Genomic DNA, 27,579 nt, shown 5'->3' with positions numbered 1-27,579 from the left:
CTCTGACAAGTGGAGGCTGGACAGCTTTCTACAGCTGACACACAAGCCTTAGTATTAGAGATCAAGAGGAAAACACTGTATACAGGAAGACAGCTCTGCTGAATATGATTTTATACCATTAATGATGATCATTTTAAAACAACAAAGACTTAAAATCATGGCCGAAAGGAGAAACTCTCAAAGTCTTACCTCAAGATTCACCATAACAAAATTATGGGAAAGTTCTGAAATTTCTGTAGATTCAGCAAATTTGGGCTTCAAAGCTAAGAGGGGAAAAAATATCTTAGAATACACGAAAACATCATTGTCAAATCCAAACCCTAATTTGCTAAGTTGATTCAGATAAATGAAACTTTTTCTTTTTTTTTTTTTTAAACTCCTAAGAACCAGAAATCAGGACACCTAAATTCTGGTCATGCTTCTGTCACTTACTCACATAGGTATGTCACCAGAGTGACTGACTTCATTTCTCTCAAGCTTTTATCCCACTTATAAAATATGGATAATAGCATGCAAATGAAAACAATTATTTCTATTTGCTTTTTATAGCCACATTTCAGTAACTTCTATTGAAGTAATAGACAATAAAGTAACATCACAACATATATATATATATATATATAATTACACTATTTGCACTAATTTCATACTCCTTTCCCAGTTAGGATTCTGTAGAGTGTAGCATACCAAACAAAAGAAAAAAGCTGACTGGGAAGCAGCAAGTTGGCCCAGCAGAAAAACACATGTCACAAATAACTCTGGTTTCCACCTTTTTCAGGAAGCTTCCCTAAACACGTCTCATGTCTCTATATATTTCAGTCTCCTACATTTACTGTCCATATCACTACTGTAGCACTTAATCCTATACTCTCCCTAACCATATCTCATTGTTTTCCCTCCAATCCCTTGCATAGATAACTGCAAACTTCTTGGGGACAAGAAATCTATGTCACATATTTCTTTGGTATTCCTTACAGCTATCAGCAATGCAGGGGCAAAGTCTGTGCTATTATTTTTTAAGTGTTAATATTTAAGAACCCATTAGAGGTTGAATTATTTGCACTTACCTTTGCAAGCTCCACACCAGGATTTGTGGATAATCACCATCAGAGGCAACCCACTTAAAAAGAAAACAAAGAAATTGCAATCTAGTAATTCCACTTATTTAGGTCTATCCTAATAAAATGACCACCTGATAAAGACAAAGGTTAACGTACAATGTAGTAGGACTTAGATTAAGAAAACTTTTAGGCAACCTAAATATTATAGATTACTGTAGCACAATTATTAGTAAGTTTTGACATTCCTGTAAATTCTGCAAATTTGGGTTTTAAAGCTAGGGAGAAAAGACAAAAAGAGAAGGAAACATCAAATTACAGTACTTCTAAATGTTATGTTATATAACCATTGAAAAAGTTAATAAAACCTTTCATTGCTATGTCAAATTAAAAACTAGAACAGGGGTGCTTGGCTGGCTCAGTCAATAAAAACATGTGACTCCTGATTTTGGAGTCCTGAGTTCAAGACCCACGTAGGGCATACAGCTTACTTTAAAAGAAATTTAAAGGGGCGCCTGGGTGGCTCAGTGGGTTAAAGCCTCTGCCTTCAGCTCAGGTCATGATCCCAGGGTCCTGGGATCAAGCCCCGCATTGGGCTCTTTGTTCAGTGGGAAGCCTGCTTCCTCCTCTCTTTCTCTCTGCCTGCCTCTCTGCCTACTTGTGATCTCTGTCAAATAAATAAATAAAATCTTAAAAATAATAAAAAGAAAATAAAATAAATTTAAAGAACAAATATAGGGGTGTCTAGGTGGCTCAGTCAGTTAAGCATCCACCTTCAGCTCAGGTCATGATCTCAGGTCCTAGGATGGACTCCTTCCTCATGTTCAGCAGGGAGTCTGTTTCTCCCTCTTCCTCTGACCCTTCCCTATTCGTGTTCTCGCTCTTTCAAATAAATATGTAAAATCTTTTTTTAAAAAAAAATCCTCACAACAATCTTGAGGTATATTATTGTTCTTATAAAAGAAGGTAGAAAACACAGACTAAGAGTTCTAAGAAATTAAATATCTGACCACATAAAATCTAGGTTCTGCCACTTACTAGCTAAATTCATTAATTCTGGCTCCAAAACCAATGTTCTTTCTGACCGTTAAAGTTTACTTCAATTTAAGATGGCAATCCGCAACCAATAATCAACTAACTTTGAATCAGAGAACAGAGGTTGTTAAAGGCCTTAGAGGTTGCCTAATCCAAACCTCCATTTCACCCAGGAATTCTAATATATCATATTCCATCTAATATATCACATGTAATTATAATACATCCAAAATATCTAGTATTAACAAATGGTGGCTAAGATTGCCTGATGAGCAAGAAACGCATCACCAACAATGCAGCCCATCCTTTTAATGACTCCATGCATTTACAGAGCATTTAAGAATGCTTGCTCCCTCCTCTCCCAAGAAAATTTCTATTTATCTTTCTAGAGCGGATTTTAGCCAACCAGTCTGTAGACCTGATCCAGCCCACTGCCTGCTTCTGTAGAGCTGTAACATACAAAAAACTTTTTTTTCATTCCTAAAAGGAAATGAAAGAAACGTACCAAAACATAATAGCAGTTATCCCTAGAAGATGGGATTATGGTTTTACTATATTTTTTTCTGCATTTTCCAATTTTTTAAATAATTAAATGTAATTTTTATAATCAGGAAGAAAAAAATTTTTCTTTTTTAAGATGATAAACAACATAATCCACCTTGGCCAGTGGTGGATTATTGAACCAGTCTTGGCCACATGAAGCTCTTAAGCTCTCAAGGCTAAAACCCCAAGTTGTACGAGAGTCCTATGTAAGCAGCCACTGGCTTTCTCCCTCATCCAACCCCTGTATCACCACACCATCATACAGTGTATATGATCACTGCATTTACTACATTGAACTCTCTTACCTGTCTCCCTGCAACAGACTTGGGAGTTTCATTTTTAAATGTTTGAAAAACAGATCTAAGAAATAGTACCTTGTGATGTTAAAATTCAATATAATTCACCCTTCAGTGCAGTTTTATTAAAACGCACTCATACTCAGTTGTATACTTACTGTATATGGCTATTTTTGTGATACAAGGCACTATAATTAATAAGCTGCAACAGAGACCTTATCCCCTACAAAGCCTAAAATATTTGATATTTGACCCTTTTTGACCCATGTTCTAGAGTGACAGTTCAAATATCAACCCCTCTATGAAGCCTTCACAAAACTACCTTCTCTCAACAGCTAACTAGTCCTTTCCTCCTCTGGGGTTCCAAAGCATTCTGTCATCATCCTGCAATTGCCAACCTTTTTCATCCCATAATCATGTTTACTTGTATTTTTCACTAAACTATTAATTTCTCAAGGGCAAAGCCTATCTAATTCATCTCTGAAAATCACAAATGCTGACAAGGCAGATATCCACCATTTGTTTAAAGAAATTAATAAAAGAATGAAAAACAGCTTAAAATGAAATTTGCCTTAAAAACCAGAATGAAGCTCAACAGTTATAGAAGTTGTCGTAATTACTCTAAGTTAGACCAAAATATCTAGTCTCTCACTAAGCACTATCAAAGTACTATTTTGGTCAAAGGCATAACAGTGATACTCACATATCTAAATATTACATTAGGTAAATTACATGAAGAATATTAAGTTACATTAAGTGAAAAAGATTCCAACAGACTTACTTCTTCTAAAAGATTTTATTAGATGAAATAATCCAATAGTTAATTCTTTCACTTCCACTAAAACCAAAGCTTCCCAAGAACAAAAACCAGTGGATTTATCTGTGACCCCTGACCCCAGAATAGACTAACAAAAAGTAGGCACAGTACTCAAAAACTTATTTGTGGTATGAACAAAGTTGAGTGCAGATGAACAGGGCCATCTTCAGTTCTTGTTCAAACTGTTTTAAAACAATTCATCCAACCAGTCTGCTCTCTCACAATTCAGATGGGGAAATCATCAGTGTGTGATACCCCAAATAGAACCCAATCTAAACAAGCCGTGTCCACCTGAACTCTGCCCCTGGAGAAACTTGCCAAGAATCTCCAAGCCAGTTCTCCATTTTTTTTCTAGTCTCAACTTATGCTGTAAACTCAAGGCCTGACACAGAGGAAAGTAAATCAGTCACAACAGCTCTAGTGCCACACACCAACATGTTCTGCAGACTGTAAGATTACTCCATCAAGCAAAACAGAGAGCAGGGGAGGTTAAAGCAGGAGGCTTGGTTAGTGCAGACTCTGGTTCAGATACTGCAGAAACATGTTGGCCAGCTGAGGCAGGTTCTCATTGTTGGGATGCATTTTGGTGTAGGAAATAAACTGGCGACGGAGGCGACTCAGTTCTGCCATGGTCAAAGCCCGGGTAAACTGCAGGTGCTCAGTGGTTCCAGGAAGCTTAAGCAAGTCTCCAGGAACCGCGCTCTTCTGGGCTTCCATCAATCCCGCCAACACCTGGCTCGTAATCTGATCCAACTGGTGCAGAAAGCTGCCAGAGGCAAGGGGCTGGGACTGTGTAGACTGATGGGGTGGGGGAGCCTGGTTCTCAAACAAGGCAGCCCGTATCTCTGCTAGGGGCAACGGCTCCTCTAAGCCCACCAAAGTGAAGAGGGGCCGGTCCCAGCGGTTACGAGAGTCAGGAGCCTCAAAGCGCAGTGTTAGGGCCTCCATAAGTTCGGGAGGATATACGGCACTTGAATCACCCTTTGCATCTTTATCGAAGTCTGGAGTCCCACGAGCTGGAAGATCTGGCGCCTTGGTATTCTCCTGCTCCAGTTCCTTAGGTACATTGACCTGGGTTCTTCCACTAACTACAAAGTCCACTGTTTGGGGTTCCCTGAGGGCACTGCTGCCAGCCGCCAGAGGTCTCCCTCTCTCCTCAGTGCGCGGCCTCCAACTCACACTGTCGTTCTGGCCTTGGTTGTCTGTCGCATCCGCCACCTGAGGTCCCCCGCTCACACCGCCGGGCCGCACGCAATATACCAAGCAGAGCGGGGTGCGCGCCGCCCGCGCGAGGCAGTAAAGCTCGTAGCGGAATCCCTTGATGTAGTTAAGCGAGTCGAGGATGACCACATCGTGGCGACTCAGGCGCCGCTCCACCGCAGCTCGCAGAGCGCCGCGCAACGCCTTCTCGCGGGCCGAATCGCCGTACACGGTCGCGTCCTCCGTGCCCAGCACCGCCGCGTCATCCACCACGTACACCGCGCGGCCCTCGGCCGCCAGAGCCCCACGGAGCTCCTCCACGCGCCGGCTTTTGCCACTGTACGGCAGCCCGCAAAACACCACCAGCGGCATCCTTACAGGGCGCGGCCATGTGCAACGGCGTAGCGTCAACTTCCGGGGCGTAAACGTCACGGACGCAAGCCGGAAAGGCAAACTGCACTTCCTGTCCCTCTCGAGGCTTAAAGGATCTACTGTTGCTATGGGAACCGCAACTAACTCTAGGACTTGCTATCTCAGAAAGGTGATGGTAACTAGAATGACAGCAGTTATTTATGTCAGATAGGCATCAAAAGAATGTGATTCTCCCTGTGGCCAAAAACAATGCCCAACCATTTTTAATAGGGCCTTAATGAGCACTATCAGCACTACATTCAGCTTGCAAAAGGAAAAGGACCATTCACAAATGTTAGTTCCACTTCATACCTTATACCCAGTGACTCTCAGTAACTGTTTACTCAATAACCTTTTCAATCATTTAACTTCTCCATGATTGGAAATTCTGAAATGAACATCAGGCAGTTCCCCCCATAGGAGGTCAAGGGTCTGAATGGGAAAAATCAAGCACCTATAAGCAGAGTAAGATAATACTATAATGGATAGAGTAGATTGGGATGTAAAAGTAGAGAAGAGGAAAACAAACTGCCCCCCAAAATTACTTAAGACTTTATCGAGGAATAGTCGTTGGATTTAGTACGTGAAAAACTAACAATTTTTTCTCCTGGGTAAGGCTGCCCAATAAAATACAGGATGCATAGTTAAATTTGAACTTCAGAAAAGCAACAAAAAAAATGTTTTTAATATGTTTCAGATATTGAATAGGACATATTTAAAATTACTTCTTGCTTACCTGAAATTCAAATTTAACTGGGCATCCTTATTTTTATTTGTTAAATCTAGCAACCCTATTCTACAGAATGTGTGAGACTCAGAGCCATGAAGGTGTAGGATCTGTTCTAACAAGATACAGCTGACCCTCGAAAAATTATGGGTTTGGATTGCACAGATATACTTGTAATGCAGACTTTTTTTTTTAACAGCACAGTACTATAAATGTATTTTCTCTTCTTTATAATTTTCTTAACATTTTCTTTTCTCTACCTTACTTTGTTGTAAGAATACAGTATGCAATACATATAACATACAAACTATGTGTTAATTGACTGTTTATGTTATCGGTAAGGCTTCCAGTCAACAGATTACTGGTAGTTAAGTTTTTGGCGCCTCGAAAGTTATATGCAGATTTTGACTAAGCGGGTGGTCAGCACCCCTAACCCCCCCAGCATTGTCCAAAAGTCAACTGTAATTTTGTAGGTGCAGAAGTGTGTGGGTCTCTGTGTCTCTCCAGTATACCCTAGTAGAGAACATTCAAATATTGGCTCTGTCACTTACCAGCTGTGTAATCTATTGACAAGTTATTTAATCATTGTGTGTCTGAGTTTCCTCTCCCATAAACAGTTCTTATTTCAAAGGCTGAACCTCATAGATTATAAGGATTAAATAATTTATTTAATAAATATAATTAATTAATTAATGCGTGTAAAGCACTTAGATCAGTGCTTTAGCTTTCCCTCCCTTGCTCTGTCTCTTCTCCCTCCTTTATCAGTTATTTGCATCAGTGGATAGACTAAAAATAATTGAAAGTTAAGACTATTCAGCTTGAGACTATTAGGCAATATAGTTACTGGCTGAGTGCAGGCTCTGAATCCAGAGTGCCTGGGTTTGAATCTTGGCTCCACCATTTACTAGCTGTGTAATCTTAAGCAAGTTACCTAACTGCTCTGTGCCTTAGTTTTCTCATCTTTAAAATGAAGGTAACAGCAGTACCTACTACAGAAGAGCTGTTGTGAGAATTAAATGAGTTAATTCACATAATTCAGTGTCTGGTGCATAATAAGCACTTAGTAGTAGTAGTAGTAGTAGTAGTAGTAGTGTTATCATCAGGCAACTACTCAGTTCTGGCTGTTTTGGCATAACCTTCACCTGTAATTAATGTTAAGTTGATGGCTGGAAAATGTTTTGCTAGCATATATAACCTACTGAATGTATTTTTTTTTAAAAGCAATCTCTAGGCCCAACCTGGGTAAGAAGCCTTACCGATAACATAAACACGCTCTATCCAACTGAGCCAGCCAGGCACCCCTTCCCCCATAAATAACCTAAAACAATATCTTGTACCTGGCAGCTGCTTCCTTCTTCCCATCTTCTAGTGTCCTCCAATGAATGTGATCTCCAAAACCTGGAAGGAAAGAGCCTTATAAACATACACTGGTGAACAAAGGACAAAGACCCAAAAAAGAAATGTGGCCTATTCATAAAATATGCATAAAAAATCTTTCCTTTGTCAAGAGCTTCATGTTCAAGTCCCAGCTCCACCACTTTCTAGGTATATGGGACCATGAACAGTCCCATACCTCAAGCCTCAGTTTTCTTTCATACCTATAAAATAGAGATAACACCACGTAATTCATAGTTTTAAGGAGATTAAATAATGGCTGTGAAATGCTTTGTAAACTAACACCGAGTATGTAAATAATACTGTAAGAATGAATGAGAATTTTCCATAAAGAAAACATAAAGTAGGTCATACAAATCACTACTAGTTGGATACAATACAGCAACATAGGTTTAGGGTCAGAAATACATGGGGGGGGGGCGCCTGGGTGACTCAGTGGGTTAAGCCTCTGCCTTCGCTCAGGTCATGATCTCAGGATCCTGGGATCGAGCCCTGCATCGGGCTGTCTGCTCGCCAGGGAGCCTGCTTCCCCCTCTCTCTTTGCCTGCCTCTCTGCCTACTTGTGATCTTTCTCTCTGTCAAATAAATAAATAAAATCTTAAAAAAAGAAAAGAAAAGAAATACATGGGTATGTGACTCCACTTCCTATTAAATGTGTGAATGTAGCAAATTCTCCAAGTCCCAATTTCCTCATCTTTAAAGTCAAGATAATAATAGCTACCTCTTAGTGTTGGTGTGAAGATTAAATGAGATAATGTATTTAAAGCTACTCTTATTATTCCCCTCACTTCTGCCAGAGTGATCTTTTAAAATCACATCTCTGCTGAGTAAAAACCTTTCAGAGGCTCTCCAATTACCTAAAAGGAAAGGTTAAACTCTGGTAGCAGGACTTACAAAGGCTTTCAGAATCTGCCCATCTCCCAAGGCTCACCTTCTATGCTTTGTCTAAAATCCTATATACAAAACTACTTTCATTTCCTTAAACTGGCTGCCTCCTTGATCTTCCACCCTCACTTCCAATTCATTCTTCAAGTACAAATCTAGAGGGCATCTTTACTTCTGGTAAATCTTCCCTGACTCCCCAGGGTGTCTGGGTGGCTCAGTTAAGCATCCGACTTCAGCTCAGATCATGATCGCACTGTCCTGGGATTGAGCCCAGCATTAGGCTCTCTGCCCAGTGGGGAATCTACTTTTCCCTCTGCCCCCCCCCCTCCTCCTGTGATCATGCCTAAGCGCTCGTTCTCTCTCAAATAAATATTTTTTAAAAATTTTACTCTAACTCCCAAACACCACCTTCTTGCCTCATCACAGCACTTCCCAGGCTGAACTGTGTTTATATAACACATAACATTTATATATGTTTATATAACACATAAACACAGTTTATGTCTGTCTCCCTCACTCTAAAGGGAATTCCCTAAGGGCTGAAGCCATATCTATCTTATTCCTTCCAGCTTCCCCAGCATTGAGCACTACACATGGCCATAGTAAGTGCTCCATAAAAATATTTAGTGAGGGGCACCTGGGTGGCTCAGTGGGTTAAACCTCTGCCTTCAGCTCAGGTCATGATCTCAGGTTCTGGGATCGAGCCCCACATCGGGCTCTCTGCTCAGCAGAAAGCCTGCTTCCCCCTCCCTCCCTCTCTCTGCCTGCCTCTCTGCCTACTTGTGATCTCTGTCAAATAAATAAATAAAATCTTAAAAAATATATTTATTGAGTAAATGAATCTTATTTAGGCCATATCAGGTAAATGACTTAATTTTATATCTGGAAAATTTAATCACAATAATGATCATAATAATGTTGTCATTTATTGGTCACCTTATGTGTATTTGTGTTAAATACACGTTATCTCATTTAAATTTGGCTTGAATAACACTTTCTATATTTCCCTATACTTCTGTTTCTCATCAGTAAAATAGGTATAATAATATCTACATCTCATAAGATTGTTACTGAATATTACATAAGAAATACTATATATATCAGTACACTGCTTAGCATTTTATAAATGATCAATAAAGAGCAGCTTTGTTTGTTATTCTTGACAGCTTGAGACTTCAAAGGCTCAGAGAAGTTATATAACATGTACCAGGTCACAGAGCTGGTAAATGGCCATGCTGGGATTTAAACTTCAATTTTATGACATCTCAGTTTTTATACTATCTTTCGGGCCTTTCTTTCCCTGAAATAAATTCAAATTTCCATCACTGTTACCACAGAGGAATAAACAGATCATCCAGATTAGCAAAGGGATGCAGTGTCCAAACTAATCATCATCACTTTTCATTCCCAACAGCAAGAGTTGCTAGCCAAGAGAAAATGTGTCATTTGTGTCATTTGCCTAGGGCCCAAAGTCTAAACCTGATGAGTCAATGATTAAGTGAGAGTGAAACTGGGAGAATTGGAAGGTGCCTAATGTGACTAATCACCACCATTCTACCTGAATCCTACTTTAGTGGAATGCCCAACTAGATAGTCTGGAGGGATAGTCACCTACAAAACAATAAAATCCTGACAAAATGGAATTCCAGAATGTGCTCACTAAGCTTACAGGGATAAACACAAAATAAGCTAAAACCAGATGAGGGATAGTGAGCGACAAGCAAAAGGGAAGACTGATCTGAAGATAAAGCATTACAATAGAGCAAAATGGAGGAGATAAATCTGAGACTCGATAATAAACCAACTCAAAAAAGACTAAAGTGATAACACCCCCAGGTTTCCAGATAAATAAATGCCAAGTCTTTCTAGGGGAAAGTACTTCCCTGTTTAGGCCTCCAGAATAGCCACAGATAAACAATTACGAGTTCACAATCCTAGATCCCCACGCATGTAAGAAAACAAGCCACCACAATTAAGAATCAGCAAAAGCAACAAATAGATTTAGACTTTTAAGGACTCACATATTAGAATTATCAGCCATAGGATATAAAATAACTACGTGTGAACATTTGAAGAAATAACACAAGGGATCACTAGTGTGATCTGTAAATCTGTAAGGCACCAAACAGAACTTTCGGAAATTAAAAATATAGGAGTGCCTGGTGGTTCATTTGGTGGAGCATCTGACCCTTGGTCTCAGGGTTATGAGTTCAAGCCCCACATTGGGCTTGGAGCCTATTTAAAAAAAAAAAAAATGGGGGGGGGGTTCCTCGGTAGCTCAGTTGGTCAAGTGCCTGGCTCTTGATTTCAGCTCAGATTATGATCTTAGGTCGTTAAGACTGAGCTCCACACTGGGCATACAGCCTGCCTGGGATTCCTTCTCCCTTTCCCTTTGCCCCTGCCTGCCTCCCTTTCTCTCTTTGTCTCAAAAAAGGGGGGGGGGGGCGCCTGCATGGCTCAGTGGGTTAAAGCCTCTGTCTTCGGCTCAGGTCTTGATCTCAGGATCCTGGGATGGAGCCCCACACCGGGCTCTCTGCTCGGCATGAAGTCTGCTCTCTCTCTCTCTCTATCTCTATCTCTGCCTGCCTCTCTGCCTACTTGTCTGTCAAATAAATAAATAAATAAATATTTAAAAGAAAGAAAAGAAAAATCTTGAAATATAAAATCAATGGACATTCAGTAATAAAAAGAAATGAGCTATTCAGCCACAAAAAGGCACAGAGGAAACTTAAATGCATATTGCTAAGTGAACAATGTCAACGTGCAAAGGCTATATATGATTCCAACTACATGACATTCTGAAAAAAGCAAAAATATGAAGACTGTAAAAAGATCAGTGGTTGCCAGGGGTTCACAAGTGAGGGAGGGATGAGTAGGTGGAACACAGAATTTTTATAGCAGTGAGCTATTCTGTATGTTCTGTAATGGCAGATATATGTTGTTATGGACTAAATTGTGTCTACCCCACCAAATTGGTCTGTTGAAGTCCTAAACCACATACCTTAGAACAGGATTATATTTGGAGACAGGGTTTTTCAAGAGGTAATTAAACTGAAATGAGGTCATTAGTGTGGGTGTTAATCCATTTTAACTGCTGTCCTACAAAGAGATTAGGACATAGACACATATAAAGGGAAGACCAAGTGAAGACACAGAAAGACAGCCATCTACAAGTAGAAACCAATCCTTCCAACCACTTGATCTTGAACTTCTAGTCTCCAGATTTTGAGAAAATAAATTTCTGTTGTTTAACGAAGTCTGTAGAATCTGTTATGGCACCCCTAGCAAATTCATACATATCTCATTATACACTTGTCAAAACCCATAGAATGTACAGCACAAAGGTGAACCCTAATGTAAACCATGGACTTTAGTTAATAATAATGTATCAATACTGGATCATCAATTTTAACAAATGCACCATGCAAATGTAAGATGTTAATAATAGAGAAAACTGGGGGTAGTGAAAGTGAGGTCTTACATGGGAACTCTATTCTCACCTCAATTTTTTTTTATAGACATTACACTGTTCAAAAAATAAATTCTGTAACTTAAAAAAAATTTCAATGGAGGGGTGCCTGGCTGACTCAGGTGGAAGAGTGAGTGATTCTTGATCTCGGGGTTGAGTTTGAGCCCCATGTGGGGTATAGAGATTTAAAATATTAAACTTTTTTTTAAATAAATGAACTTTAAAAAAATTCTTTTAAAAACTAAATTCAATGGATAGGTTGAAAGAGCAAATTAGAGACAAGTGGAGAGATAAATCAAAGTTATCCAGACTACAGCACAGAGAGATAAGAAGAGAGAAAATGTGAAGAGGCCAAGAGGTACTGAGTAGACAAAGAAAGCTAGTATAAAAATGCTAGAGTTTCAGGAGCACCTCAGTGGCTCAGTCAGTTGAGCATCAGACTCCTGAATTTGGCTCAGGTCACGATCTCAGGGTCGTGCTAGAAGGTGGGTAGTTGTAGTTATGACAATTTTTGAAAGTCCTCTTCCAACTGCTTCTGTTTTCTGTTACGTAGGAAGCATGGTCACCTGGTGAGAGCAAAGATTGTAGAGGAAGTACTGGGAAATCACTTCCCAAGACAAAGGGAAATATGAAATAATCCCCTTGGAGAGAATAAACAGAGAAACTAAAAGAATGAATAAAGGGCATATTTCAGGAAGAAAATGATTCCAGAAGAAAACCTAGGTACAAGGAGTAGTGAGCAAATACACTGACAAACATGTAGATAAATCTAAATATTATCTGTACAAAGAATGCTAATGGTCAATTTGTAGAGTTAAAAGACAAAAGTAAAGCCCTGAATACCTGCTTGTAAGTAAAGAGGAGAAAACTTAAGTTGAAATGTTTTAAGACCCTCTTACCATTGGAGGGTTAAGATATTAATGTTAGATTTTGTAAGTATGCAAGTAAAATTTCAAAAATAACCACCTAAGGGGCCTGGGTGGCTCAGCTGTTAAGCAGCTGTCTTCAGCTCAGGTCATGATCCTGGGGTCCTGGGATTGAGCCCCGAGTTAGGCTCCCTGCTCCACAGGAAGCCTGCTTCTCCCTCTCCCACTCCACCTGCTTGTGTTTCCTCTCTCACTATGTCACTCTCTCTGTCAAATAAATAAAATCTTAAAAAAAAAAAAAAGTAACCACCAAAAGAACAGAACTAGAGAGCCAACTCTCAAACTAATAATGGAGATAAAACAAAAAAGAACAATAAAATACTCAACCCCTAAAGAAAAGGGAAGAAAAAAGGCAAAAGCTTGTAAAAAATGCAGTGCAAACTGGATGAAAGAAATAAGACCAGCTCTGTCAGGGTGCCTGGGTGCTCACTCTTGATTTTGGTTCAGGTCATGATCTCAGGGTTGTGAGATGGAGCCCTGTGTCAGAAGGCACACTCAGAGCAAAGTCAGCTTGTCCCTCTCCCTCTGCTCCTCCCCCAAGCCCTCGTGCTCTCTTAAATAAATAAATAAAATCTTTTTTTAAAGAGACCAGCTCTGTTAATAATCACATAAAAATAAGTAGGCTAAACTTATTTATTTAACTTATTAAGTTAAAGTTAAAAGAAATTGTCAGAATTTAGTTAAAAAACAAAACAAAACAAAAAACTACCCTTGAGGGCGCCTGGGTGGCTCAGTGGGTTAAGCTGCTGCCTTCGGCTCAGGTCATGATCTCAGGGTCTTGGGATCGAGTCCCGCAGTGGGCTCTCTGCTCTGCTTCCCTCTGTCTCTCTCTCTCTCTGCCTGCCTCTCCATCTACTTGTGATCTCTGTCAAATAAATAAATAAATAATCTTAAAAAAAAAAAAAAAGATTTAAAACAGGAACTTGGAAAAGTTCAAAGTAAGTTGATTGAAACTATGTATTGGGCAAATGTCACCCAAGAGAAAGTCAGAGAAGCTAGATTAGTATCAGGTAAAATTAAATTTCTCCATACATCTGAGCTACTAAGAAGCTAGCTGACAGAGCTAAAAGTCATAGGAGGTTTTACTAAAAGACACCCTGTTCAAGCACCATTCAATAGAACTTTCTACAGTGATGAAAATGTTCTATACCTACACTATTCAAGATAGCCACTAGCCACAAGTAGCTACTGAATACCTGACACAGACTGACTGCTGGCTGACAGTGTCAGTTGGCTGACAGAACTTTAGAGATGAATTTATAATTTTAATTAATTTAAAACTTAGGAGTGATATGTGGCTAGTGCTACTTTATTAGGAAGCACAAACCTAGAGATTAATGTAATCCTCTCATATTAGGAAGGCCTAGAAAAAAGAAAAAGCTGGGGCCCCTGGTGGCTCAGTGGGTTAAGCCGCTGCCTTCAGCTCAGGTCATGATCTCAGGGTCCTGGGATCAAGTCCCACATCGGGCTCTCTGCTCTGCAGGGAGCCTGCTTCCTTCTCTCCCTCTCTCTGCCTGCCTGTCTGCCTGCTTGTGATCTCTGTCAAATAAATAAATAAAATCTTTAAAAAAAAAAAAAGAAAAAAAGAAAAGGCTACCCAAAAACTACATAGTAAGCCACAACCAAAATTTAGATCTCCTGATTACTAATTAACATGTTTTCCCAGTGATCCAACATGTGCGTAGCTGCCCTACTGCATTATCCCTAAGAGTAAGCCTAGAGGTATAGTTTGAAACAATTTACCTGGAAAGGACCTGCAGTTCCACCGGGGAAAAGACATCTGAAAGTCAGTGCAACAAGCCCCTCCCACAGAAGATTAGCAAGAACATCTGGCTAAAAACCAACTTTAACAACCACACAGAACTGCAAAACTCCAGCATGAAAGGAAAAAATATATATATATATATATATATATATGTATATATATATGTATGTCTCGGTTTTTCCCCCCACGATTATTTAGTCTTTCAATTTTAATTTTTTGGTTCTCTTTCCTTTTTCAACCAATAGCTTATTTTATTAACTCTTTTTAAAAATCTTTATTAATTTTCATTTTTGCACTTAAAGTCTATCCTTTCATTGTATTTTTTTTTTTTTTTAAAGATTTTATTTATTTATTTGACAGAGAGAGATTACAAGTAGGCAGAGAGGCAGAGAGAGAGAGGAGGAAGCAGGCTCCCTGCTGAGCAGAGAGCCCGATGCGGGACTCGATCCCAGGACCCTGAGATCATGACCTGAGCCGAAGGCAGCGGCTTAACCCACTGAGCCACCCAGGCGCCCCATCCTTTCATTGTATTTTATTTTATTTTTGTATCTATAGAAGTTTTTCTTCCTTTACAATTTTGGGATGTAGTTTCTTCCAAAAAAGAGACCAAAAATACACTCAGGATATAGTGTATTGCTCTGTTCTGTTCATCTGTCTATTTCTATTCCTTTTTTCTTTGTGTGTGTGTCTTTTAATTTTCATTTTTACAGTTACATTCTATTCTTCCACTATATTTAATTTTATGTTTATACATACATAGTTTTTCTTTTACAATTTGGGGATCTAGTTCTCTAACAAAAAGACCAAAATCCACACAGGATCCAGTATATTGCTCTGTTCTGTTCATCTGTCTGATTATAGTCTCTTTTTATTTTTTTATTTTTTTTGATTTTGTGTCTTTTCTGATTTGTTTGGTGTATACTTCTCTAGGGTTGTTGTTGCCATTTTAGTATTTTGTTTTCTTGTTCATCTATTCTACTCTGGACAGGATGACAAGATGGAAAAACTTACCTCAAAAAAGAGAACAAGAGGTAGTACTAACTGCTAGGGACCTAATCAGTATGGACATTAGTAAGATGTCAGAACTAGAGTTCAGAATGATGATTATAAAGTTGGGTCAGGGCGACTGGGTGGCTCAGTGGGCTGAAGTCTCTGCCTTCAGCTCAGGTCATGGTTCCAGAGTCCTGGGATCGAGCCCCACATCGGGCTCTCTGCTCAGCAGGGAACCTGCTTCCTCCTCTCTCTCTCTGCCTGCCTCTCTGCCTACTTGTGATCTCTGTTTTCTGTCAAATAAATAAATAATCTTTAAAAAAAAATAAAGATACCAGTTGGGCTTGAAAAAACCATAAAAGACACTAAAGAATCTCTTTCTTGAGAAATAAAAGAACTAAAATCACAAAAAGTCAAAATCAAGACGGCTTTTAATGAGATACAATAAAAAAATGGAAGTTCTAACTACTAGGATATATGAGGCAGAAGAGAGAATTAGTGATATAGTAGACCAAATGATGGAGAGTAAAGAAGCTGAGAGAGAGATAAACAATTACTGGATCCTGAGGGGAGAATTTGTGAGATAAGTGATTTTATAAAGCTAAAAAATATTAGAATAATTGGGATCCTAGAATAGGAAAGTGAGAGGGGGGTATACTGAAGCTAATTATAGCAGAGAACTTCTCTAATCTGTGGCAGGAAACAGGCATGCAAGTCCAGGAGGCACAGAGAACCCCCCTCAAAAATTAGAAAAAAAAAAAAATAGGTCAACACCCTAACATATAATTGTAAATCTCAGAGACAATGGGAAAATCCTGAAAGCAGCTCGGGACAAGAGGTCCGTAACCTAGAAACATTCGACCAGCAGTAGGCCAAACCACAGAGACCAGACAGACCAGGAAGGACCGGCAGGATATACTCAGGATGCTGAATGAGAAAAATATGAGCCAAGAATACTTTATCCAGTAATGATGTCATTCAAAATAGAAGGAGAGATAAAAAGCTTCCAGGACAAACAAACTAAAAGAATTTGTGATCACTAAACCAGCCCTGTAAGAAATATTAAAAGGGATCCCTTAAGTGAAGAGAGAGCCCAAAAGTAACACAGACCAGAAAAGAACAGAGACAATCTACAGTAACAGGTATACTTTGTATTACTTTACAGGTAATATAATGGCATTAAATTCCTATCTTTCAATAGTTACTCTGAATGTAAATGGGCTAAATGCCCCAATCAAAAGACACAGGGTATCAGATTGGATAAAAATGAAGGACCCATTGATATGCTGTATGCAAGAGACTCATTTTTAGACCCAAAGGCACCTCCAGATTTAAAGTGAGGGGGTGGAAACCATTTATCATGGTAATGGACCTCAAAAGAAAGCTGGGGTAGCAATTCTCATGTCAGACAAACTAGATTTTAAACGAAAAACTGTAGTAAGAGATGTAGAGGGACACTATATCATACTTAAAAGGTCTATCCAACAATAAGATCTAACAATTTTGAATAGTTATGCCCCCAACGTGGGAGCAGCCAATTATAAAAACCAATTAATAACCAAAGTAAAGAAACACATTGATAATAATACATTAATAGTAGGGGACTTCAACACCCCATTCACAGCAAAGGACAATCATCTAACCAGAAGATCAACCATGAAACAAGGGCTTTGAATGACACACTGGACCAGATGGACTTCACAGATATATTCAGAACATTCCATCCTAAAACAACAGAATACTCATTCTTCTCAAGTGCACATAGAACATTCTCCAGAATAGATCACATACTGGGTCACAAACCAAGTCTCAACTGATAACAAAAAACTAAGATTATTCTCTGCATATTTTCAGATCACAATGCTCTGAAACTTGAACTCAATCACAGGAGGAAATTTGGAAGGAACTCAAACACTTGGAGGTTAAAGAGGATCCTGCTAAAGAAAGACGGGGTGAATGAGGAAATTAAAGAAGAATTTTTAAAATTTGAATGAACATTTGAATGAAAATGAAAACACATTTGCTGTATCCTCTGGGATACAGCAAAGGCAGTGCTAAGAGGGAAGTACATTGCAATACAAGACTGTCTCAAAAAAATTAGAAAAATCCCAAATACACAAGCTAACTTTACACCTAAAGGACCTGGAGAAAGAACAGCAAATAAAACCTAAACCCAGCAGAAGAGAAATAATAAAGATTAAAGCAGAAATCAATGAAATAGAAACCAAAAGAATAGCAGAACAGATTAAAAAAAAACAAAAAACAAAAAACTAAGAGCTGGTTCTTTGAAAGAATTAATAAGGTCAATAAATCCCCGGCAATCAAAAAGAAAAAAGAGAAAGGACCCAAATAAATAAAATCATGAATGAAAGAGGAGCGATCACACCAACACCAAAGAAATACAATCAATTATAAGAACATATTATGAACAACTATATGCCAACAAATTAGGCAATCTGGTACTTTGGTAATTTACACTTATCAAAACTGAACCAGGAACAAATAGCAAGTCTGAACAGACCCATAACCAGCAAGGAAATTGAAGCAGTAATAAAAAATCTGCCAACAAACAAGAGTCCAGGACCAGATGGCTTTCCAGGGGATTTCTACCAAACACTTAAAGAAGAATCAATACCTATTCTTCTGAAGCTGTTTCAAAAAATAGAAATGGAAGGAAAACTTCCAAACTCTTTCTATGAGGCCAGAATTACCCTGATCCTAAAACCAGTGACCCCACCAAAAAGGAGAATTACGGATCCCTGATGAACATGATGCAAAAATTATCACCAAGATATCAGCCAGTAGGATCCAACAGTACATCTTTTTAAAATGTTTTATTTATTTATTTGACACAGAGAGAGAGTGTGTGCACACAGGAAAGGGAGCAGCAGAGGAAGAAGCAGGCTCCCCACTGAGCAGAGCGCCTAAAATGGGGGCTTAGTCCTGGCCTGAGCCAAAGGCAGATGCTTAACCAACTAAGCCACCCAGGCACCCCAGGACCCAACAATACGTTAAAAGGATTATTCACCATAACCAAGTGGGATTTACTCCTGGGCTGCAAGGGTGGTTCAATATCTGCAAATCAAGCAATGTGATACACTACATAAATAAAATAGAGGACAAGAACCATATGATCCTCTCAAAAGATGCAGAAAATACAAAGGACAAAGTATAGCAGGCTTTCTTGATTAAAACTCTTCACAGAATAAGGATAGAGGAATAAAATATCATAAAAGCCATATGAAAAGCCCACAGTGAATATCATTCTTAATGGGGAAAAACTGAGAGCTTTTTCCCTAAGGTCAGGAACACAACAGGGATGTCCACTCTCACCACTGTTGTTCAACATAGTACTAGAAGTCCTAGCCTCAGCAATCAGACAACAAAAAGAAATAAAAGGCATCTGAAGTGGCAAAGAAGCCAAACTCTCACTCTTTTTTTATTTGACAGACAGAGATCACAAGTAGGCAGAGAGGCAGGCAGAGAGAGAGGAGGAAGCAGGCTCCCTGATGAGCAGAAAGCCCCACGGCGGGGCTCGATCCCAAGACCCTGAGATCATGACCTGAGCCGAAGGCAGAGGCTTTAACCCACTGAGCCACCCAGGGCACCCACTGAGCCACCCAGTGAGAGTACACTCTCACTCTTTGTAGATGACATGATACTCTGTGGAAAACCCCAAAAAGACTCCACACCAAAATTGCTAGAAATCATACAGGAATTTGGCAAAGCGGCAGGATATAAAATCAGCTACATTTCAGGGCACCTGGGTGGCTCAGTGGGTTAAAGGCTCTGCCTTTGGCTCAGGTCATGATCCCAGGGTCCTGGGATCGAGCCCCAAATCAGGCTCTCTGCTCAGCGGGGAGCCTGCTTCCCTTCCCCTCTTGCTGCCTGCCTCTCTGCCTACTTGTGATCTGTCAAATAAATAAATAAAATCTTTTAAAAAAAAATCAGCTGCATTTCTATATATTAGCAATGAGACAGAAAAAAGAGAAATTAAGAAGTCAATCTGGGGCGCCTGGGTGGCTCAGTGGGTTAAGCCGCTGCCTTCGGCTCAGGTCATGATCTCAGGGTCCTGGGATCGAGGCCCGCATCGGGCTCTCTGCTCAGCAGGGAGCCTGCTTCCTCCTCTCTCTCTGCCTGCCTCTCTGCCTGCTTGTGATCTCTCTCTGTCAAATAAAAAAAAAAAAAAAAAAAAAAAAAGAAGTCAATCTGTACCAACTGCACCAAAACCCACAAGATACCTAGGAATAAACCTAACCAAAGAGGCAAAGGATCTGTACTCAGAAAACTAGAGAATACTCATGAAAGATAGGAAGACACAAAGAAATATTAAAATGTTCCATGCTCACAGATTGGAAGAACAAATATTGTTAAAATGTCTAAGCTACCTACAGCAATCTACACATTCAATGCAATCCCTATCAAAATACTATCAACTTTTTCCATAGCTGTGACAAATAATCCTAAACTTTGTAGAAACCAGAAAAGACCCCAAATAGCCAAAGGAAGGTTGAAAAAGAAAACCAAAGCTGGTGACATCACAATTCTGGACTTCAAGCTCTACTATAGAGCTGTAAGCATCAAAACAGTATGGTACTGGCACAAAAACAGACACCTAGACCCATGAAACAGAATAGAGAACCCAGAAATGGTCAACTCTGGTCAACTAATCTTCAACAGAGTAGGAAAGAAAATTCAATGGAAAAAGAAGTCTCTTGGGCGCCTGGGTGGCTCAGTGGGTTAAGCCGCTGCCTTCGGCTCAGGTCATGATCTCAGGATCCTGGGATCGAGTCCCGCATCGGGCTCTCTGCTCGGCGGGGAGCCTGCTTCCTCCTCTCTCTCTGCCTGCCTCTCTGCCTACTTGTGTTCTCTGTCAAATAAATAAATAAAATCTTTAAAAAAAAAAAAAAAAAAAAGAAAAAGAAGTCTCTTCAACAAATGGTGTTGGAACACTGGACAGCCACATGCAGAAGAATGAAACTGTACCATTTTTTTATACCACACACAAAAAATAGATTCAAAATGGATGAAAGACCTAAATGTGAGACAGGAATCCATCAAAATCCTTGAGTATAACACAGGCGGCAACCTCTTCAACCTTGGCCACAGCTACTTCTTGCTAGACACATCTCCAAAGGCAACGGGAAACAAAGGCAAAAATGAACTACTGGGACTTCATCAAGATAAAAAGCTTTCTACACAGCAAAGGAAACAGTTGACAAAATCAAAAGACAACTGACAGAATGGGAGCAGCTATTTGCAAATGACATATCAGATAAAGAGCTAATATCCAGAATCTATAAAGAATTTATCAAACTAAAAACCCAAAGAATGAATAATCTAATCAAGAAATGGGCAGAAGGCATGAACAGATATTCTGCAAAGAAGACATCCAAATGGCCAACATGAAAAAATACTCCATATCACTAGGCATCAGGGAAATACAAATCAAAACCACAATGAGATAGATACCACCTCACACCAGTCAGAATGGCTAAAATTAACAACTCAGGAAACTAGATGTTGGGTGAGGATGCAGAGAAAGGGGAACCCTCCTACACTGTTGGTGGGAATGCTAACTGATGCAGCCACTCTGGAAAACAGTATGGAGGTTCCTCAAAAAGTAAAAAATAGAGCTACTCTACAACCAAGCAATTGCACTATTGGGTATTTATCCCAAATATATAAATATAGTGATCCAAAAGGGCACCTGCGCCCAATGTTTATAGTAGCAATGTCCAACTACAGAAAGAGCCTAGATGTCCATCAACAGATGAATGGATAAAGAAGATGTGGTATACATATACAATGGAATACTCTGCAGCCATCAAAAAACCTAAAATCTTAACTTTTGCAGACATGGATGGAAGTATAGGGTAATATACTAAGTGAAAGTAGTCAAGCAGAGAAAGACAATTATCCCTCTGATATGAGGAATTTGAGAGGCAGGGTGGGGGATAGGGAAGGAAAAAATGAAACAAGATGGGATAGGGAGGGAGACAAACCATAAGAGACTCTTAATCTCACGAAACAGACTGAGGGTTGCTGGGGGGTGGGAGGGTAGGGATAGGGTGGCTAGGTGTTGGACATTGGGGAGGGTATGTGCTATGGTGAATGCTGTGAAGTGTGTAAACCTGGCAATTCACAGACCTGTACCCCTGGGGCTAATAATACATTATATGTTAATAAAAAAAAATTTTTTTAAAAGAAGATGTGGTGTATCTATCTATCTATCTATGTACACACACAATGGAATACTACTCAGCCATCAAAAAATGAAATCTTGCCATATGCAATGACATGGATGGAACTAGAGAGTATTATGCTAAGCAAAATAAATCAATCAGAGAAAGACATTTATCATATGATCTCACTCATATGTGGAATTTAAGAAACAAAACAGAGGATCATAGGGGAAGAGAGGAAAAAATAAAACAAGACGAGAGGGAGACAAATCATAAAATAATCATAGGAAACAAACTGAGGGTTGCAGGTTGGGAGAGGGGTTAGGAGGGTGGGGTAACTAGGTGATGGACATTAAGGAGGGCATGTGAAGTAATGAGCAGTGGGTATTATATAAGACTGATGAATCACTGAACTCTACCTCTGAAACTAAGAATACATTATATTTTAATTAATCAAATATAAATAATAATAATTTTTTAAGTACTTTGGAATTTTTTATAATAGTGGTAATCACCACTATCATTTTTTGAATGTTTACTTTGTGATAATCACAATAATACAATGATAACAACAATAATATTAGTAATGACTAACATTCATACAGCATTCATTATATGCCAGGTACTGTTTTCTATGCTTTTACATATATTATCTTACCTTCACAATAAATTTATGAGGTAGAAACTCTAATTATCCCCATTTTACAGATATGGAAGCTGAAGTTAAACAGCTTGCCCAAGGTTACACTGCCAATAAATGGCAGAACTAGAATTAGAACCTAGGTGATAAAGTTCTAGAGTCTGTACTTTAACCACACACTAGTATACTGCCTCTTTAGCAAAGGTTCAATGAACAAATGAATGAATATGGCCTCACCAACAAAGAATGAAAACACCATGGGCGCCTGGTAGGCTCAGTGGGTTAAAGCCTCTGCCTTTGGCTCAGGTCATGATTCCAGGGTCCTGGGATTGAGCCCCACATCGGGCTCTCTGCTCATCGGGGAGCCTGCTTCCCCCCTCTCGCCCTGCCCGCCTCTCTGCCTACTTGTGATCTCTCTCTCTCTGTGTCAAATAAATAAATAAATAATCTTTAAAAAAAAGAAAAAAGAAAAGAATGAAAACACCAGCTTCAGATCTAGAAAACCAGGTGCTTTTGTTTTCCTTTCAAAATAACTTGAAGGGGTAGACTGTTAACCTTGTTACTAAAATCATCTACTTCGGTTGCCTGGGTGGCTCAGTCAGTGAAGCGTCTGCTTTCAGCCCAGGTCATAATCCCAGGATCCAGGGACTGAATCCCGCAGGAGGCTCCTTGCTCATTAGGGAGCCTGCTCCTGCCTGCCGCTCCCTCAGCTTGTGCTCTCTCTCTCTCTCTCTCTCTCTCCCTGTCAAATAAATAAGTAAAATCTTAAAAAAAAAAAAAAAGAAAGAAAAGAAAAATCACCTACTTCCCTGACACCACCCATGCATACACACATGCCAACGTGGAGCACTGGAAGACAGTCCAATTTCCTCAAGTGTCACATGCACAGCCACTTACCTTACGCCGCTATCTGCAAAGCTAAAGGCTCCCACATCCAGTTGCCCTTCCCCTAAAACATTAATTTTCGAGGGAGGGAGGGAGTGGAAAGGGACCACTTCTAAACACAGCATTCACATCAGAGTTCCCAAGTCCTTCGTCTTAAAATTGTTTTCATGAATGTAATCAGAAGTATTACCCACCCCTTCCTGGGCTGACGAAACAAAAGGTCAAGTGCCAGAGCTGGCAGCCAAGCTTCTAAAACAAGCAACACTGTACCTGGGAGGTAGAATAACACAGTCGCCAAGAAAGGAGAGTCTCTCTGCAGTGGAGCAGACCTGGGCTAGAAGCCTAGTTCCATCCTCTAACTATTTTCACAAATGCAAAATATGACTAACAAATTATCCCATAGGGTTATTGTGACTGTGCACAGTGTGGAAGGTGAATACTTCTGATGTGCCAAATTTTTATTCCAGAGACTTGACAAAGTCATCCATCTCTGTTTCAGGCTGGAGAGCACATGAACAGCCCCCATTAACAGCCTTCTCATTTCTCCTGTGAAGTCTTCAAAGGAGTTTCTGCAGTCAGAGGCAGGAACGGTGTACTGGTTAAAAGGACAACCTCTGGGATTTCTATCCCAGAGAGTCCATTTACTGGCTGTGTGATCCCCCCACTCCTTACCCCATTTTAGGTTCTTCATCTGTGAAATGAGGATGATGAGAAAAAGTATTACCCATCTTAGAGGGTATCATGAGGATTAAACCAGTCAAAACACGAAAAATGCACAGTACAGTGCCTGGAATATAGTGAATGTACAGAAAATGTTAGTCATTACAATTCCCCCACTGGTGACATATTCCAAATTTTTATGACAAAGAGATCAACAAAATTATAGTTGACCCTTAACAGCATGGGTTTGAACTGCATGAATCTACTTATACAAGGATTTTTTTTTTTTACAGTACGGTACTATAAATATATTTTCTCTAGGCTACTTTATTATATTAAAACATATAACATAAAAATATGTGTTATTGATTATGTTATTGGTAACGCTTCTGGTCAACAGAAAGCTATCAGTAAAGTTTTGGAGGAGTTATATGCTGACTGAATATGGGGTGTGGGGGGATCAGCACGCCTAACCCCTGTGTTGCTCAAGAGTCAACGGTATTTGAGAACATTATGTTAGAGCTGAAAGGACTCTTTGGAATTATATATAGTTTAATACTCTCATTCAGTAAAGAGTCCCCAGGGAAGACCAGAGCTGGCTACCTGGTCTGACCAGCATTAAAAAGCAGGCCTCCTGATTCCCATCCAGTGCTCACAGTACACCACCATACTTCCTGTTCTTAATGAAAAAGTAGAGTCTTTTAGTCTCTCCTCTCTGCAAACCAACAGGCCATCTTCTGGAAACATTTGGGAATAAATCTCAACTATCAAGATTTTCAGGAACCCTGCTTCAGCTAACACATTTTGGGGAGGTGGGGGAGGTGGGCTATAATTTATTTCCAAAGAAATACCCAAGAAACACAAAAAACCAAAAGTTTGAAAAATTATTAATTCCTTTCAGAACAAATAAATACTCTCCCTTGGGAGGGCGTAATAATACTAAATACTTTCTAAGTTTGTAACATAATATGAAGTGCCTATGATCTTTTTCATTTAATCCTCACAACACAGCCCTCCTGCCTCAAGTCCCCGCCCCTCCACCGCCTACAGTTACGGGGTATTCCCTGCTCCCAGTACATACACAGTCTACGCAATTGCTTGCTTACTTGTCTGACAATCTTCAGACTGTAAGCTGAAAAAAGACAGGGATCTCAATGATCAGGTACCATTCATTTCTTCTTCTGACAACTCTTCCTAAGCATGAATGAGACACAAATGGTCCCGGCTTACTGTGGCAGACTATACTTCAATAGTATCTCTCACTCCACGTGCTTTTTCTTACAAAGTTACCTCAATATTCCTTCCATGGGTGTCGTTCCTCTTGAACATGCCCTTACAGTAGAAGCGATGCTATGTGACTTTGTAAGGCCAGATGACAAAAATGCAACGCATTTCCTCTTTGTTCTCTTGGGGCGGACCCTCTCAGAATACAGCTGTCATACCGGGAGGAAGCCCACACCTAATCCCTGAAGAAAGACCACAGGGAGAAGTAACCTGCTCAGCTGAGGCCCCAGACACAGAACCAAGGGACATACCTTTCCCACCATGCCTTGTTTGAATTTCTGGCCCACAGAATCATGAGCATAATAAAATGATATCCTCACACCGCTAAATTTGGGTGTAGTTTATTATACAGTAATGGCAATTGGAACCACCACACATGACTTAATGTCTAACAAGGAATAAAGATACTAAATAAGTGACTCCAAGATACTGCCTACACCCAACAGTAATAAATTAGTTGCTAAGTATCCGAGGTAGTTACTATTATGCCCATTTTGCAGATGAAGAACCGAGCTTTGAAAGGTTAAGCAACTTGTCCTAAGCCTTTCACATGGTCAATAGCAGAATGAAATAAAACTCAAATCTACACTCACATTCCTAACACCACATTCTGTCTCCCTTGGTACTTACAATTTTGTGCTAAATATACAGTAATCTGTTTTAAAATGGGATTGTCAGTATTGAAAACATTCTGGCCCAGTAGAATTCACCAAGCGGTTTCATCACTGAGATGGAAACCTACATATCACCTTCTCAGAGAAGCCTTCTTTGGCTTCTAGCTCATGTAATGCTGGCTCCCTTAACCTCCCCAGCCATCCTACTCCATCACGGTTTCATTTTCTTCATGGCACTTATCCCTAGCGGAAATTACCTTGCTTCTTAATTTGTTCTTGTTCATGTGTCCACTCTCTGTATCTCTCACTTGAATATAAACTTTGTGAGAACAGGAACCTTATTCATCCTGTCCACTGCTATATCCCCAGTGCCTAGGGCAGTGCCTGGAATACAGCAGGGGTTCAAAAATTAATTATTTGCTGGAGTGACCATATTCAGGTACACTGGATGTCCACCTACCAATAAATATGCAAATAGGGAGGATACAGAAGAATTTAAAACAGCAGAGCTGCATCAGAATCATTCCATCCAGTAAGGTCCATACAAAAAAAGGAGGGAGAAGGGAATCCATGCTACCACTCTTCCACTTAGCAAAAGCACAAACCCAGAGCTTCAAGAAGATGTAGGGAAGGGGATGGAGCAGGGGGTCACACCTCCCATCCCCTATTCATAACCACCGTTCCCTCCCTCTTCAAAAAAATAGTTTCTTGGGGCGCCTGGGTGGCTCAGTGCGCTAAAGCCTCTGCCTTTGGCTCAGGTCATGATACCAGGGTCCTGGGATCCAGCCATGCATCAGGCCCTCTGCTCAGCGGGGACCTGCTTCCTCCTCTCTCTCTCTCTCTGCCTGCCCCTCTGCCTACTTGTGATCTGTCAAATAAATAAATAAATAAAATCTTTAAAAAAAAATACAGTTTCTTCAAATACATTGACTGAAGCACACCAAGGACAATTGTTAGTTACCCTCTAATATCAGAACTTCTACCCTTCATCTGGCCTTCCTTTATATACCAGTCACACCTTCCTGGTATGGAAGGCCCAGTCTCCCCAAGACCTGTACATAAGAGACAAGAACCCAACTCTTCAGGGAAGAGGTAAGTGTGGGGATCTCAGAGCCAAGGAAAGATCTCTGTATATGCAGGTGTCCAGAGGCCCTATTTCTTCCGGAATAAGTGACTGAATGTTCCTGAGGGCTTACCAAGTGCTAGGGACGTATGCTGAACTCTTAAACATGCTTTCCCTAATTGAAGGGTCATTCCTTACTTCCAACTCAAGAATTTAGGGAGGCTTCCAGTACAACTCCCTCATCTCAACATTCCCCAGACCCGCTATTCCCTACCCTCAAGAAATCCTCAAATCTAGGAGCGGTTAGGGAGGATAGTAAGAATCCTGGCGTGGCCGAAGAGATAGAACCGGAGGAGAATCGTGTTAGCACAGGAGGGTTATACTGGGCTGGGCCCAGTATGAGAAAAGATTAAGATAAGAAGTTGGTCTGACCCTTTCCAAGCCCAATATGTCCATCAGAAGAGGTGACGAGAAGCAGGAAACTGAAGCCCAGCAAACAGGTGGCCCCGAGATGAGACCGCAGCTCCATGGAAGTAGATGCGCGGGGCCACTGGGCTGAGCAGACGGGAGACGACCAGAGTGCTTAGCAGAAGGTCCGCGCCGTTCCCCAAGTGCGGCTCAGCCCAACCCCTCGCGTTCCCAGATTCTTCCCCCTCCCCGCGCCTCCGTAACCCTGGAGGAAGTGATGTTAGACGGATGTGGGTGGTGCCTCCGGGGCCCGGTTTGAGATG

General features: G+C 40.2%; 2 protein-coding genes across 2 annotated transcripts in view; both read right to left on the bottom strand.

Moving 5' to 3' along the window:
* Positions 1-27,533, bottom strand: part of TXNDC12 (thioredoxin domain containing 12) — a 32,395-nt gene extending 4,862 nt beyond the window's left edge. The window contains exons 1-4 of the mRNA XM_032361537.1: positions 27,281-27,533; positions 7,425-7,485; positions 1,068-1,120; positions 190-263 (exon numbers count right to left, since the gene is read on the bottom strand). Of these exons, the coding sequence (XP_032217428.1) occupies positions 190-263; positions 1,068-1,120; positions 7,425-7,485; positions 27,281-27,377 (285 nt within the window). The 5' untranslated portion in view covers positions 27,378-27,533. The remainder of the gene's footprint in view (positions 1-189; positions 264-1,067; positions 1,121-7,424; positions 7,486-27,280) is intronic.
* KTI12 (KTI12 chromatin associated homolog) lies at positions 3,710-6,026 on the bottom strand. Its single transcript, XM_032361536.1, has one exon. The coding sequence runs from the start codon at positions 5,319-5,321 to the stop codon at positions 4,257-4,259; it is 1,065 nt and encodes a 354-aa protein (XP_032217427.1). The 5' UTR covers positions 5,322-6,026; the 3' UTR covers positions 3,710-4,256.
* Positions 27,534-27,579: the final 46 nt, after the last annotated feature.

Source organism: Mustela erminea, chromosome 10 (genome assembly GCF_009829155.1).
Source record: "Mustela erminea isolate mMusErm1 chromosome 10, mMusErm1.Pri, whole genome shotgun sequence".
Taxonomy (NCBI): domain Eukaryota; kingdom Metazoa; phylum Chordata; class Mammalia; order Carnivora; family Mustelidae; genus Mustela; species Mustela erminea.
Note: the sequence above shows the minus strand (reverse complement) of the source record. Positions and strands in the feature narration are given on the sequence as shown.

Excerpts from the sequence above, each read along its gene's own strand:
- KTI12 (XM_032361536.1), bottom strand. The coding sequence starts at position 5,321 with ATGCCGCTGGTGGTGTTTTGCGGGCTGCCGTACAGTGGCAAAAGCCGG.